The sequence below is a fragment of the Schistosoma mansoni genome, chromosome 1 (assembly GCF_000237925.1).
Source record: "Schistosoma mansoni strain Puerto Rico chromosome 1, complete genome".
NCBI classification, from domain to species: domain Eukaryota; kingdom Metazoa; phylum Platyhelminthes; class Trematoda; order Strigeidida; family Schistosomatidae; genus Schistosoma; species Schistosoma mansoni.
Genome location: NC_031495.1, coordinates 59,922,618 through 59,939,236, shown reverse-complemented (window position 1 = coordinate 59,939,236; position 16,619 = coordinate 59,922,618). Strand labels below are relative to the sequence as shown.

The 16,619-nt window shown below is 34.7% G+C and overlaps 1 protein-coding gene across 1 annotated transcript in view; it reads left to right on the top strand.

The window, feature by feature from the left end:
- Smp_121990 (putative glycerol-3-phosphate dehydrogenase) overlaps positions 1-16,619 on the top strand; it is a gene marked incomplete at its 5' end in the record, with an annotated part of 52,477 nt that overhangs the window by 18,846 nt on the left and 17,012 nt on the right. Inside the window, 4 exons of the mRNA XM_018795053.1 lie at positions 3,863-4,085; positions 4,788-4,951; positions 8,420-8,768; positions 15,969-16,162. Of these exons, the coding sequence (XP_018649404.1) occupies positions 3,863-4,085; positions 4,788-4,951; positions 8,420-8,768; positions 15,969-16,162 (930 nt within the window). The remainder of the gene's footprint in view (positions 1-3,862; positions 4,086-4,787; positions 4,952-8,419; positions 8,769-15,968; positions 16,163-16,619) is intronic.

Here is a 16,619-nt window from a genome sequence, read left to right as displayed (position 1 = left end):
AAACTTCTAAAACCTCACAACTTCGCATGTATCTATTCTCGACCACCAGTTGTATGTTGCAACGCTACCTCCATAAAGTGCGCCAAGTGTGACATTGACATGTTTCTTACGAAATCCATTTACATTCATATCTTATAAAATATCAAGTAATTTTCAACACTGAAAATTGTAACTTCTGTAACAATTTGATCTTCCCTGTAAACCGGCATATCTCATGTAACAAACTGTTATTTGGGAATAAATTATTATTATTTAACTCATATATAATCTTCACGTATATTTCTATTTTTTACGTGTTGGAAATAGAACCAAAGATTTTGAAATTACTACGTGTATTTATTGACCACAACTCCGCCTGTAGCTCCTCCGGGGGCTACTACCAGTCCCAAGCCCGGGTAAAGGAGGAGGGTTAGGCATGGGGTTAGTGACCCCATACCGTAGAGAACCAACTCGCTAAAAAATCCTAACCACAAAAAATTATTCAAACCATTTAAACTCTGCCCTGGGAGTAGAAGGAATAATTATGACGTCTCATGGTGAAAGCCGAGTTCCTTCGGAAGTCGTGAGGCCGATGCACCTTCTTACAACCAGAGCAACAATTTTTATAGGTACATGGAATGTCCGAACAATGTGGGAGACCGGAACAGTCTTTCAAATTACTGCAGAAATGAGAAAATACAACCTGGAGGTGCTTGGAATCAGTGAAACACATTGGACGCAGATTGGACAACAACGACTGTCTTCTGGAGAACTTCTGTTATACTCCGGTCATGAAGAACAAAATGCAACACATACACAAGGAGTGGCATTGATGCTGTCCAGAAAAGCACAAAATGCACTTATTGGATGAGAATCTCATGGACCAAGGATCATCAAAGCCTCGTTCAAAACAAAGAGAGAGGGCATTACAATGAACGTCATCCAATGCTATGCGCCGACCAACGACTACGATGAAGACGCCAAAGACCAATTCTACGATAGGCTGCAGTCAATCTTCGAGAAGTGCCCAACCAAGGACCTGACCATTCTGATGGGAGATTTCAATGCCAAGGTTGGAATGGACAACACTGGATACGAAGACTTCATGGAACGACATGGACTGGGAGAAAGGAACGAAAATGGTGAGAGATTTGCAGACCTATGTGCCTTCAACAAACTGATCATAGGTGGCACCATATTCCCACACAAAAACATACACAAAGCCACTTGGATTTCACCGGATCACACTACACAGAATCAAATCGACCATATCTGCATCAACAAAAAGTTCAGGAGGAAGATGGAGGATGTGAGAACCAGAAGAGGAGCTGATATAGCATCCGATCATCATTTGCTGGTCGCCAAGATGAAACTAAAACTCAAGAAGCACTGGACAACGGTGCGGACAACATCACAAAAGTTTAACACGGCCTTAATTCGAGATGCTGACAAACTCAACAAATTCAAGATAGCCCTCAGCAACAGGTTCCAGGCCTTTTATGATCTACTCAATGGAGAGGGAACTACCATGGAGAGCAACTGGAAAGGTATCAAGGAGGCAATCATTTCAACATGTCAGGAGGTTCTGGGTCAAGAAAAGTACCACCACAAGGAATGGATCACTGTTGGTACACTGGATAAGACTGAAGAAAGGAGGGACAAGAAGGCAGCAATCAATATCAGCCAAACAAGAGCAGAAAAAGTCAAGGCACAAGCCGAATACACAGAGGCAAACAAGCAAGTGAAGAGGAGCATCAGAACCGACAAACGTAAATATGTGGAAGATTTAGCAATGACAGAGGAAAAGGCTGCAAGAGAGGGAAACATGAGACAACTGTATGGTACAACAAAGAAACTTGCTGGAAATTACCGTAAGCCAGAAAGACCAGTGAAAAGCAAGGAAGGTAAAGTAATCAACGACATTGGAGAACAATGAAACGGGTGGGTGGAACACTTCAAAGAACTCTTAAATCGACCAGCTCCACTGAACCCAGCCAACATCGAAGCAGCACCCACAGACCTCCCAATCAATGTTGGCCCACCAACAATTGAGGAGATCAACATGGCCATTAGACAAATCAAGAGCGGCAAAGCAGCGGGACCAGACAACATCCCGGCAGAGGCGCTGAAAGCAAATAAAGCAGCAACTGCCAAGATACTCCACATCCTCTTCAGTAAGATTTGGGACGAAGAACAAGTACCAGTAGACTGGAAAAAAAGACTTCTGATCAAGATACCAAATAAAGGCGATCTCAGCAAGTGCGATAACTACGGAGGCATCACTCTTCTCTCAATACCAGGAAAAGTCTTCAACAGAGTATTGTTAAACAGGATGAAGGATTCTGTAGACGCCCAACTTCGGGATCAACAAGCTGTTTTTCGCAAGGACAGATCGTGTACAGACCAAATCGCAACTTGATGTATCATTGTGGAACAATCAATCGAATAGACTTCATCACTCTACATCAACTTCATTGACTACGAGAAGGCATTTGATAGCGTGGACAAGACGACACCATGGAGACTTCTTCGACACTACGGCATGCCTGAGAAGATTTTCAATATCATACGGAATTCCTATGATGGTTTAAACCTCAGAATCATGCATGGAGGACAGCTCACTGGCTCGTTCGAAGTAAAGACCGGTGTCAATCAAGGTTGATTACTCTCACCGTTTCTCTTTCTCCTGGTGATCGACTGAATCATGAAGACGTCAATATCTGGAGGGAAGCACGGGATACAATGGACAGCTAGGATGCAGCTGGACGATCTAGACTTCGCAGATGATCTGGCTCTTCTATCACACACGCAACAACAAATGCAGGGAAAGACGACCAGTGTAGCAGCAGCCCCAACAGCAATAGGTCTCAACATACACAAAGGGAAAAGCAAGACTCTCCGATACAATACAGCATGCACCAATCGAATTACACTTGACGGAGAAGCTTTGGAGGATGTGAAAACCTTTACATATCTGGGCAGCATCATTGATGAACACGGTGGATCAGATGCAGATGTGAAGACGAGGATCGGCAAAGCAAGAGCAACATATTTACAACTGAAGAACATCTGGAACTCAAAACAACTGTCTGTCAACTAACACCAAAGTCAGAATTTTCAATACAAATGTCAAGACAGTTCTACTGTATGGGGCGGAGACATGGAGAACTACAAAAGCCATCATCCAGAAGACATAGGTGTTTATTAACAGTTGTCTACGCAAGATACTTCGGATCCGTTGGTCAGACACTATCAGCAACATTCTACTGTGGGATAGAACAAACCAGATTTCAGCGGAGGAAGAAATCAGGAAGAAGCGCTAGAAGTGGATTGGGCACACTTTGAGAAAATCACCCAATTGCGTCACAAGACAAGCCCTCACGTGGAATCCTGAAGGTCAAAGGAGATAAGGAAGATCAAAGAACACATTACGCCGAGAAATGGAGACAGACATGAGAAGAATGAACAAAAACTGGATAGAACTAGGAAGGAAGGTCCAGGACAGAGTGGGTTGGAGAATGATGGTCGGCGGCCTATGCTCCATTGGGAGTGACAGGCGTAAGTAAGAAAGTAAGTAATGCGAGCAGTTATCGTTCCAGAAGGGATCTTAGACCTTTTAATAAAATCTGATTACTTTTGCAACCGCCTTAGCACAAATTTGTTCACACTTTCTTCGAATCGATCGTGAAAAACTGTTTAATTCTTTCTTTACATATACATTTGGAGTTTTTGTATAGGTACGTGGAAAATAAAAAAGAATTATTTCAATTCATTAATGGTTAGGCGAATAAATAAATGTTTTTGTTTTCCTCATATAAAAACCTCCAATCAATTATTGCATTGTAAGCACTGATTTTCTCTTCGTTCTTTTTTTGGCCTAAAGGTTTATCAACATGCCTTATTGAAAGATTAGATTTTGCTTCGGGTACCTCTTCTCGTTCAACCAAACTTATTCATGGTGGTGTTCGATACCTACAAAAGGCTATATTTAATTTAGACATTGAACAGTTTCGTATGGTTAATGAGGCACTGAGTGAACGTTCTAATCTAATCGATATAGCTCCACATTTAGCCTATCCATTACCAATCATGTTGCCCATATATAAGTAAGTTTATATAAATTTTTGTAGTCAGTTTTTGTCATTTAAGACTAACTAAAATTGGAGATTTAAACCATTGATCACCAACACAGGGTTCCAGATATAATACGCTCGTTTCTAGATTCGAATTTATTGATTTTGAGACATGACAAGGTCGTGGGTACGCATTGTTGAGAAGTCCCGTTTTAGGAGGAAACGGCTGTTAATTGTAAACAATATTTATCACGGATTGATCTCAATTGGGGTACATTAAAAAGCCAAGGATATTGGATAGCTAGTTCATCCCCCCACTGGACTCCTCAGTAATGCGAACCCACAACCAAGAGTTCCAACTAAACGAACACATTTGTGCAAACTTGTTTTGTACATATGGGTTCAGTTCTCTGAGGTGGATGTCAATACCTTCAGTCGTATGCAATGAGCATATTGGTTGAACATACAGCAAACTAGACAGATCACTTAGAAGTCTGTAGTCAACTTAATTTTCACAATTATTATAAATATAAGTGATAGATCTGACCAAAATTGCCATCACAGACACTGTAATTTGAACTACTCGTTTTTTCTCATTCTTTATTAATCGACTCAACACAGCTCTTGGTATTTATAGTGATTCTGAAATTCGGCACTAACCGTGCAGTTTATTTTTCACGTTTAGTGTTGTCATTGTTGCCATATTGTTCATTTTTTTCATTGTCAATTCTGTAGATGGTGGCAAGTTCCGTATTATTGGGCTGGTATTAAAATGTATGACTTAATATCTGGTGCTCAAATATTGAAAGCTAGTTATTATCTTAATAAATCACAGGCATTAGAACGATTTCCTTTATTAAAACGTGATAAACTAGTCGGTGGATTAGTATATTATGATGGTAAGTTAGTTTCCAAAATTCATAATTTAATACAGTGTTTTCCTTCCACAGATACATCTTCCAGGTTGTTTTATATTTTTATGTATTTGTTGTATTTTATCTCTTAAAATCATAAGCAATGTTCATCATTGAGATCTATCAGGTTTGGATTTATCTCATCTATACTCTTTAAAAAAATTCCAACCATCCATTCATTCTTTTTATTGTTATACTCCTGGGTAATTTTTATCTATTAATTGCTTTACAACGATTGGTTTTTACTTTTTTTAAAAGTTGTTTTTCATCACGAACTAACTTCACACATAGAACTAATGAAAATGAGGGAGGACTTTATTACAATTTCTTTCTAGTTTGTTACTCTTTGCTAGTAAGCTCCCATGACTACGCAAAAAATTTAGATCTGTATCCAATGGGTATCATGGTAAGTGAAATGCCGTTAGCATTGGTTGGTCGTCAGTCTGTACCACAAACTGACTGAATTTGAAATTGTAGCACGATGCAAACCAAGTGATTCTCGTGGTTAGGCATTCACCCTTGGACCTGAAGTTCTTAGAGTAGATCACTGGTGGGACTGTGAGTGCCCATCGACATGGATTCTGATTCCTGGTGGTACCCAACCTCAGATCAATCTGTGATGAATGTTACTTTCAAATTAAGCCAATCTCCACGATCTTCAAATAAAAAATAGTTTACTTTCTTATTCCTGATTCGGTTAATTAAAAAAAGTTGTTGTTTGCTATTGTAGAATTTCTAAAAGTCTATCGACAATTTTTTATAGTATGGATATAGTTAGCTCAAATCAGTTTCTGGTGGAAACTGTTTAGGTTTAACTAATCGTTGCTAAGAGTTTATTTTAGATTTTACACATATAAATGATTGATTACCCTGGAAAATAATCATGTGTATTGGTTGTGCATTATTTGCCGACTCTGGGACTGGTTGGAAAAAGCGGAGAGGTGGTCAGTGCACGACATGTCGTGGTATGAAAGAAAGCTATACAGGGATGGCTTCTGTTGGTCCTTCACGATTCACCGATAGAGATCTTAGATATGGTGCAACACAGTGGCGATCCTGCTATATCTTTCTTCGCATTTCACAAAAGTGAACGTAACTTCTTAAACTGAAAGAATTCTTTCTGGTTGTATTTTAGCTAACTGAACTGTTTCCCCCATTTATTATTATTTCATTCTCATACACTAATTTCTGTTCGTTGTTGTTCTCTTTATTATACACACTTTACATTCCCTTTCTCTTCACAACCTCATTGATATTGTGCGGCTCATATGTATTTGGTGCCCCCTTGTACCAATGTTTATGTCTTCAAATAATTAATAATAATAATACCGGTCTAGGACGAATATAGTTTTTCTAGTACTCTAGTTGTAAACAATCCTTCAACAGACATCAGTTCATGATGAATTTTTATCACCTTTACATTATGCAAAATCATCTTAACTATTTCTGTTCATGACCCGAGAAGCATTTTTTGTCCTGGGTGGTTGAAAATAATTCACAGGAAACCCTGAACCTAGGTTTCTTTACTGTTTGGCACCCGTAAGATGTACCTGTAACCCTAAAGGAACTAACGTCTAACGAACTCAATCCCCCTTCACCCGACTTAATAGTCAGAGACGTTAGAAATAAGCTACTCAGGTCTCAACTGTGATGTATTTACAATGTATTGCACACAATATTGAGTCACTTTGAATAATGGTCACATTTGAACTTGATCTATGGAACTCAATCAGTACTAGGAAGTACTTAACAAACAAAGCAATTTTAGCTGAATAAAATGTATTATTTTTCTTTTACTAGTTTCTCGTAATCATTATGTACTGAAAGTCTTTGTCTTAATCATCGGACAAGAAACTTGATATATTCCTCTGTTCGACCTTGGGCTGGTTAAGAAAATAACCAGAACTCTTTTTTATTCGAAATCCTAAGGAAAACAATGCCCAGCATGTAATTCTAACTTACGTTGATCAATGTTATAATCAGAGATATTTCCACTGAGCTATTTACACTGTGACTGACATTCTGCAAGACTGAAATGTCTTCAAATTATTTGATTACTCCGTAATGTTGTATATCTTGTTATTACTGATGATTTAATTCTGTTGATAAACGTGGAATATAATCACTATTCTAAATTATATGAAATAACAGTGCACTTTATTCGGTCATAGATGGTTGGAAAGAGTTGGTAGAAGGGTTGAGAAAGTTGCTAATGTCTTCTCTGACCGTGCGACTTATTAAGACGTGTGTTAATCGTATAAAGAGGATTGTTCCCCTTGGGACTGCAGATAGTCCTTTCTTACGCGTGTTAGGGAATACAAAATCAACGTTTTATGACTCATCAATGATTATTTTCAACCATTTAATACCAGTTTTGTTGTAAATTATGAGTTTACGTGTTTAGTTATGAGAGTTAACTGTAAAGCCCTTAATAATAGCTTTGGTTTTCGTTCCTGTCTGAACACTATCATTTAGGGAGTTGTCATTCACTAATTGTTGCTAACCCGGCATAGTTATTTTTCATTCTATTGGATTTTTTTTAAAACAAACTAACTGTATTTTTGATTCTTTCAGCTAATTGTTTTTATTTACTTTAAATTTTCTGAAATGTCCTTGTCTTTATTTTGAAGTGGCATGAATTGTTTGTTTTATTACGTAGAATATAAAATTACCAGATTACCTGGATTTTCAAATATCTACTCCACTTGAAGTAATGTTTCTTTTTAAATTTGCTGATACTTTTAATCAGTGTTACCATATCAACTTCACGTGTGCTTCTATTAATGTACTAATTTCTTGGGAAGTCATTAATCTCGGTTCATGACGTAGAAGGTAATATCTCATGTTTATTTGTCAAAAATATTTTATTTCATGCCTACAATCATCTAACCTAAACCTTAAACACTCGTTATTCTTTTCGTAACCTATCCGTATATATGCGTATATAAATAGTTTATGTAGTAAACTTTCAATACGTTTTCGATAATAAAGGATGCGATTATTGACAAAATTATCTTTGTTTTCTATATTTTCTTTAACAAGTGATGCATCTAAGCATAAATACGTAGTAAATATTATCATTTTAAGGTGGAGAAATACAAACTTCTGACCCCGTTGGAAACTGTGAATAACTGCTTATTTGTTGTTGTGAATAATAAGTTTTTCACCTGGTGAGGAGGGGACTCTGGAGCTAGTATAAATCGAGGATTAAGGATCATAGATTCGAAATATTATCACTTTTTATCTATACCCATTTTCTACATCCATTTTACAACGTATATTTATGTTGAGAAAGGCAATTATTTGATCCAACATATTATTACATCAACGTTCAACTACCCATCTAAATAATTGCATATTTTCTTTTTTACTTATTCACAGCTATTATTTTTTTTAAGATCCATCTTCTGATCTTATTATTTCTTTAAACTCCTCTTTTTCTCATTAACCTAGGTCAACAAGAGGATGCTCGTATGTGCTTAAGTATTGCATTAACTGCGGCTCGTTATGATGCTGCGATTGCTAATTATGTTGAAGCTGTTGAAATAATTAAACAACCATCTCGAACTAAATCAATTTCTTTGAAATCAACATTGGAAACAACATCTGAACCAGTACCTACAGTATCCGGTGCACGTGTTCGAGATAGATTAACTGGTAAAGAATTCACAATCAATGCTCGTTGTGTGATTAATGCAACTGGACCATTTACAGATAGTATACGACAAATGGATAATAAAGAACAACCTACTATTTGTCAACCTAGCTTAGGTGTTCATATTATTCTTCCTGGTTATTATAGGTAATGACATTTTTATTTTGGGATAATAATAATTCATTTTGTGTTGTTTGTTTGAATCTTCCCATTGATGTTTAGGACTGCGATTGATCAGTCTCTTATTGGCATATATGCATACTGTGCGTATTGTCTCGATATTGCCTTAAGTCAAAAGCATTGTAAACAAAGATGGATAGTGGCTAGCAGCGAAATCCGGGACGCGCGTTTCGTCCTATTCGGAACCCCGTTGCACAAGCAAGTGGCTATCAGGACTTAGTAGATAAATGGATAACATGATGGCGTTTGAAGCGAACGGTACTGGATTCGACTCCCGGAGTGGAAGTCAACTCTGGGACGCTGACGAATCCCGAATACGACGAAACACGCGTCCTAGGTTCCACTGCTAGCCACCATCCATCTTTGCTAATAATAATAATAATACTTATAACAATAATATTTATAATAATTTATTTTGATGCTTCATGCTATTTCAGAAAAAATCAGTCTCTGATAATAACTGATTGGTAGTGTTTTCGTATTTATGATTACATTAGTGTTGTGACATATGCCTGTTTATGTTCGAATTAAGAAATCTCCATATTCTTTCTAAATAGTTACACACCCCATATTGTTTGCTTTGATGAAAAGAACAGTAAATCACAAGAGTCTCACATAGTTTTCACTATCATTTTTAACTCTCTAATTATTTATCCGATCTCTCTTTTGTTTTTAATGTTAGGAATGTTTAATGTAATCTCTACTTTTTATTACTGTATGTAACAATTTATTTTCTTGATACGAAAGATTTCTTCAGGTTTTAGATTATTTGAATTAATCTGTATAGTTTTTGAGTACTGTTTTTGATTTGTGATTTTAAAGATTCCCAAACAGTTGAAGAATCACATATAGATCTTTAGATATTACTACTTTTTTGCAGCTTCCTACACATAAATAATAAAAACTGTAATTGATCTTTGGTTTGCTTGAAGTGACGTTTGAAACTTATTGAAGTATTAGAGTTATTTCAGTCTAATAGGAAACTTGAATGTAAAATGAAATTGGTTCATTTTTATTTTCTACTTTTTTAATTTATTAGGTGTAATGTATTCTGTGTAAGTAGGATTTGTAGTGGGATTTTTAATTTAACCAGAAGTTAGTGTTACTACTCTCCATTTTGTGATGTAGTTTACTTTTCCTATTTTTGCGGCTAGTTAGACATTGACAGTCTAGGACTTGGAACAACTGTGCATTGATTCAAGTTACCACATCTCTGATCAATATGGCTAGAAGGAATTAATAAAATGAAAAAACAAGAAGGTGGAAATTTTGATAACATCTTTTGTATCTACATTTCAAAATCACTGGGATTGGAGAATAAAATATACATATTGAGATGAAAACCTTAATAATTCATTTATAAACATTCGGTTTTCATGTGAAAACTGTGTATTGCTTATAAACGCATTTTAACGCAATTAGTCCCTTTGATAAATTTCGATAGCGTAATAAGAAGACGAAGATTATCCGAACTATGTGATGTATTAGCTCAATACATTTCGAACAATCTGATCACATATATACTTGTTAAAAACATTTATATATATAAATTAAAGGTCAACTAGACTAGAAATGGAGGGTAAGAGGAGACAAGGATGATAAATAATGTGAAAACAATTTGAATCCTTATCACTCTGGATAATAAACCAATATTACCAGGGTAGATTTAAGGTGAGAACAAACTGTTTTTGAATACGCAAAGGGGGTTCGAATTTTCGTATGGTTAAAACTTCAATAAACTTTAGTATATGCCCTTTTACACTTTTGTATAACACCACAAAAGCCGAGTTGAGATCAATCTTATGACCTAAATTCCCTTAGAATTGTTTACTTGAACTTTCCCATTGATGTTTAAGACTGCAATTGATCAGTCTCTTATTGGCATATGTGCATACTGTGCGAATTGTTTCAATATTGTCTTAAGGTAACAAGCTTTATAAGCAAAGATGCATGGTGACTATCAGTGGAATCCAGGACGCGCGTCTCGTCCCAGAATGAACATCAATTCTGAGATGCAGGTACATCCAGCTGACGAGTCCCAAATAGGACATTATTTATTTATTATCCTTGTCTCCTCTTACCCTCCATTTCTAGTCTAGTTGACCTTTAATTTATATATATAAATGTTTTTAACAAGTACATATGTGATCAGATTGTTCGAAATGTATTGAGCTAATATATCACATAGTTCGGACAATCATCATCTTATAATCATATTGCTTTTTTAACCATAAATTGTTTCTTAACCAAATACTGTTTTCTTGTTGGTTGCAAAGTAATTCGTGATCGTCTATACACTTTATTTCCAATGATTTTTTTAAAGGGGAATAAATCATCATTTCAACTTACGATTATCTTAAAATTTCCTCGTCCAACTAATTTCCAAATGATCATTTGTACTATCCACTTTTATCCCAATATATTTAATTTTCTAAAATTACACTCTTATCATCAAATGTCATATGATCTATCACTGTCACCCGTCACGCGTATAACGTCGATAACTTTAGTTCTGATAAATAACACTTTCAGAATAATGGGTAGATAAATGTTAAGAGAAAAGTAAATATCTGGCATTTATTGAACTAGAATTAATATCACGTGTCTCGGATGAAATTGGATCATATGACTATGTTCATTGGTAGAAATAATTACTGTCCTTTATACACAGTATTTCGTCCTATCAGATAATGGCACTGTATTTCTCCCTTGAAATATTGTACTTTTATTACTAGTAGTATGGTTAAATTCACAGACGTATGAACTGGAACACTGAATTTACAGCTTCTCAGTTAGTAGCATCTTCATGTAAAAATACTGCTTTTCTAGGGTTAAGTAAATTTTATATAACGTAGTAAAGATGTTTTTTTACGACAAATTATCTGCAACTTGTATTATGGAAAGTGCCATCTCCAGCTATATTGATAGGATAGCATTTTAATAAATTGAGTAGAAAAATCGATGAGACCATAATTTATGAACGAACTAATGAAAATAAAAGTACCAAGTTTCTAATTTCTGTGCTAAATTCATTCATCCGTACAGTTAGAATAGCATTTTGGTATTATGGCTGATATAAGTTCGTAATTGGTTGGGTTACGTATTACGCATGCCCATCCACCGCCTACCTCGGTGTGCCATGTTGACTAGTATTGGAGACAGATGGAGGAAAGGTAGGGACGGCCAAACCAAAACGTGACATCAGTCCATAAAGTCACTAAATTCTGGTGTGAGCCAGTTTGATAGATGCAGACTACTTGGTTGGGGTCCGCGCGACTATAGTAACCAATGGTTGGAGACTCTGGGTGATATATCTCAGAATTGATCACAATGGTGTAGGTGTATACACTCTATCTCCCCTTAAACAGTGAGAATAAAATTGCTTTATACATTTCTTTCTACGAACTAGTTCTTTCTTTCTGTACAATGTCCTTATACACAATCTTTCTTTTATGTTACTACTATTGAAGTAACTATTATGAATTCGATGTTTATCTTGTTATGCTAATGAAGTGTGGCAACTGGGACCGATGCATATATGTGCCTGGTCCTAAGTTGTAGATGACTGGTGACTGACTAAGCTCGTATTAGAAACTTTCTCTTTAGTTCCTAACCCTAAATTATAACTCTAAATCCTAATCTCGATTCCTCATACTAACCTTCTTTTGACCCTAGTATCTTATATGTTTCATGGTCACTCTAACATCGCTCAGAGGTCGTCCATAAACTACAGTTTCCCCAAAGAATCACTGCGGCTCTCAGTTCTACAGAATAACATTTTCCAAACACTCCAATTTTCTATTCTAACAACATTTGTCTTAAGTTTTAGGGTTCTTGTAACTTTAGCAATAGCATCCTCAGTATTTTCTATCATTTCATCTTGTATGTATGTTTTAGGAATATATATTTAGTTCAGATTATGGTAAAAACTGATGTGAATTTCAATGGCAAAAGTAGTCAGTTTGGTGTTTCTTTAATGTTTATCGATTTCCGAAGTTGAGTTTCTGGTGCATTGATTCTCAAGAAATCTGATTAGCATTCTTATGAACAGCTCAATTGTTTACTGACTTGTTTAAAAGAATTTAACCAATTTGAATTGTTAATTTTGGTCGTTTAATTATTTATTGTTAAATGTATTACCGCTAGATTTATTTAAATTGTGTATTAATTTTTCTTGATGTTGAATGAATACTTGATGTATAGTACAAACAAGTGAACATATTTTTACGGAATAGATGGATTGTAGCTAACAATGGAATCCAAAATGTTCATTTCATCCTTATTACATCTCAACTGGATAGATCTGGGTTCCAGTGTCGACATTCACACCAGGGCTCGAATACTTTACATTTCCCTTTAAACTCTAACGAGTTTTCCACCGAGTAGGCTACTGAATCCAAGTGTTTACCAGCTTATAGATAAAAAAAATAGTTCGAACCATTTCTAATCATGATATAAACCGAACATCAGTTAAAAGTAATCGAAATCAGGACGAACTATCATCCATATCATCGTGGCTTCGATTTCTCTTCTGTTTCATCAAATTTAAAGCGTTCCCATTTATGTAGTGCTTATAACTTCCTAGTTTAGTACACTATATGGCCTAAACTATTTTTTTGTGGTTTCTACTTAGTTGACTGAATTTTTCTTCGTTTTATACAAAAATTAGATTCAAATCATTATTATAACAAGAAAGGCATTTTAAGTATTGATAATTGTTTGGTGAGCGTGTCTTGTTACTCACTTTTTTCTTCATTTCACTTATTATAAAGCTTATCAAATTAAAATACAAGTAGAAAAGAAAGATATAATGAAATTCACACTAATCGATCAATTAATTGTGACCAATGTTCAATTGTCTACTTCTTAATGCTAATTGAATCCTATCGATCAAATTTTAGTTTAGTTATTATCTTAAGTGATTCTACCTTTCAGCGTTCTTTATTGATTACTGTGTAACCTTTATAAATCAGTGATCACTTCCCTAATTGATACTTGGTGATCCAAGTCGAAAGATTTTGTGCCAAAAGAATTCTTTAAATAAAATTCACATTCATTGTTGGCAAGCGTATCAATTATCCTGTTATTGATATTCAGGACTGAATTTTTGATCAATCTATATGCAATGTGTGCAGAGTACCACGATATCACTACGTTGTCACTAAGTTTTTTAGAATAAGTCGGTAGATATTTAAAGCAAAAGGTTTTTGTTTTCGAGTCCTTATGTGAACATCAACACTAAAGTGTAAGTATGTCTAGCGGACGACTTCCAAACCAGGTAAAAAAGGGCATTTTGAATTCCATCGCTATCCGCAGTTCACACTTTATTAAAATATTCTCACAATATTTTATAAGGTATATAAATCAAATTAAGTTGAAGTGGTATTCTTCTCTCATAATTTTATATCTAATAAATAAACTTGTCTCCTTTCTTAATCCAATTCAAACATTGTTCATTTCACTTTAAATCAATAATTTTTTATCTTTCGTTCTGTTTAAACCTTTTAGTTGTCAAGATTGTGATGACTTGCATTGTTGTCACTTTAGAATCTATTTTAAATGAATTTGTTAAATAACATATAATACTTGTTTTATTTTAGGGTCATATATTAAGAATAATTTTAGCCATTCTTAACATATGATAGAGTTTTAGAAAATAAAACCCAGGATTATAGATCGTAAAGGGTCATTACACCGTTAATGTATAGATTTTCTTTTTAGAAATTTTTTTCTCCACGTTTATTTCATCAAATTATATATTAAACTGTTGTAGTAACATACCTAAGATTAATGTTAAGCAATTAATTATAAATGACAATCCATTTGTTTGTTCTATTAATTTGGATTTGTCCAAACTGTTCATTTTCATAGTGAAAGAAATCATCATCTTATTACTCAAAATAGAATAGACATATCATATACATTGTAGTATTCGTCATATGTGTGTGTGTTGTAGGCGGTTTTATAAATATTTATGAATTTGATTTGATGTAACAGAGTGGAGCTGTTGATAGATCAAATATCTCTGAGATTTTACTTAGTTTTCAGTTTGTAGTGAATTAATTTTCACAGAAAATACAGTAGAGGAACCATTGAAATTTTCCAGTTCTTTTTTTATTGTTGAACAAAGTGTTCATGATAAATTGACTTTTTCATAATTTAGTGGCAATAATATAGACGTAACTATTTATCAAATTTAAGAATTCAATAATTCTGCATAGGTATGAAGTTTCGGATTTGTCACTCGTAAACTAACAAAGGTTTTCGCAAGTTAAAAGTTATACCTTAGACATACATTACTAATCATATTCGTCTATTCTTTGTTCCAATGACAAATTACTTTATATTACGTAATAGAATAATATGTTCAGAAGTGTTATCTGATTAAAATATGATCAGTTTATTGATATTCATGATATAAAAATGGTTGGGAATGAACTTAACTCATTCATCAGATACTTGGATTTGAAGTACACTCTAAGTACGAATGTTAGTGATACTACTCATTTTCTCAAACTTAAGTGAGTTGAGTAGGATTCGAACCAGGGACTCAGTGACTGAAGGTCAGATGCTTTAGCTACTAAGCTACTGCTTCATTAAATCTATTCATGATCTTGTTAAATATTTATTATTTGGAAAGGAATCATAGGTTTGATTCTAGTTAAATTCTCTTATTTTTTCTGATAACTTGTGCTTAGTCAAAGTTGGTAATCCTCAACACGTAAATCACATTATTACGATAAACTCTTTTCTTAAAATGCATTGGCATTGTAAATATTTGATAAATATTATAAAATAAATTTTTCAGTAATTTTCTGTCATTCGTCATCAGTTCCAAGGGTTTTCGACGAGTTTTACCCCACAGTATTTTCCGATACATTATACATTTGATGCATGAATTTCAACGTACTCGTCTCCAATACAACAATCAATGTATTGTTTCCGCTTACTTTTTTTCAGTAGTTAGCATCATGGTAGGTTTTTTTTAACATTTTGTAAAAGCTCATGAATACATTGTACGGTTATTATTAACCTAAACGTTTTGAAATATGAATCAATTTTGGAGTACTCGCACAGTAACAAATGAACTCGCCTTTGATCAATTCATTATTACTAAACATTATTCAGAAAAGTTCTATCTTATCTTATTTCTGATTTTATTTTTAGCCCTACTAAGATGGGTTTACTAGATCCACACACGAGCGATGGTCGTGTGATCTTCTTTTTACCATGGATGAATTATTCATTAGCTGGCACTACAGATACTGAATGCAATCTTACTGATCAACCTTCGCCTTCTGAAGCTGAAGTGAACTTTATCTTGGAAGAAATTAGTAATTATCTTTCTCCGGAAATCCAAGGTAGGTGTTTAGTTTTGTTTTTTCTTTACGAGAATAGTTCATCAGGTGTTAGTATAGTAGCCTTTATTTTTTTACCGCTTTACAAATGTGTAAATCTGTGGTTACATTTTGTATTAAGTTACTTTTTAGATTTTCATTTTTAAGTGACTTCAGTACACATATTTTTAAGACAGTCGATACCGTAGAGAATTAAGCAGCCAAAATAACTCAGTAGAACTGTAGTGAACGAACACTCAAGTGGAAAAGAACAATTTATTGCCCAATGCACAGTCACACAGTTGTTTAGTAAAATGTGGAAATCATACATCAAATACATCATTTGTACATTTTTTTGAATGGTCTCCTACCACTAAACCACCGTTCAATATAATCAAGAAACAGATATTCCCTGTGACATTCTGAACCGCATTTACAAGTGTCACAGTCTCACATGGTACCGTGATTTATGATACTTATG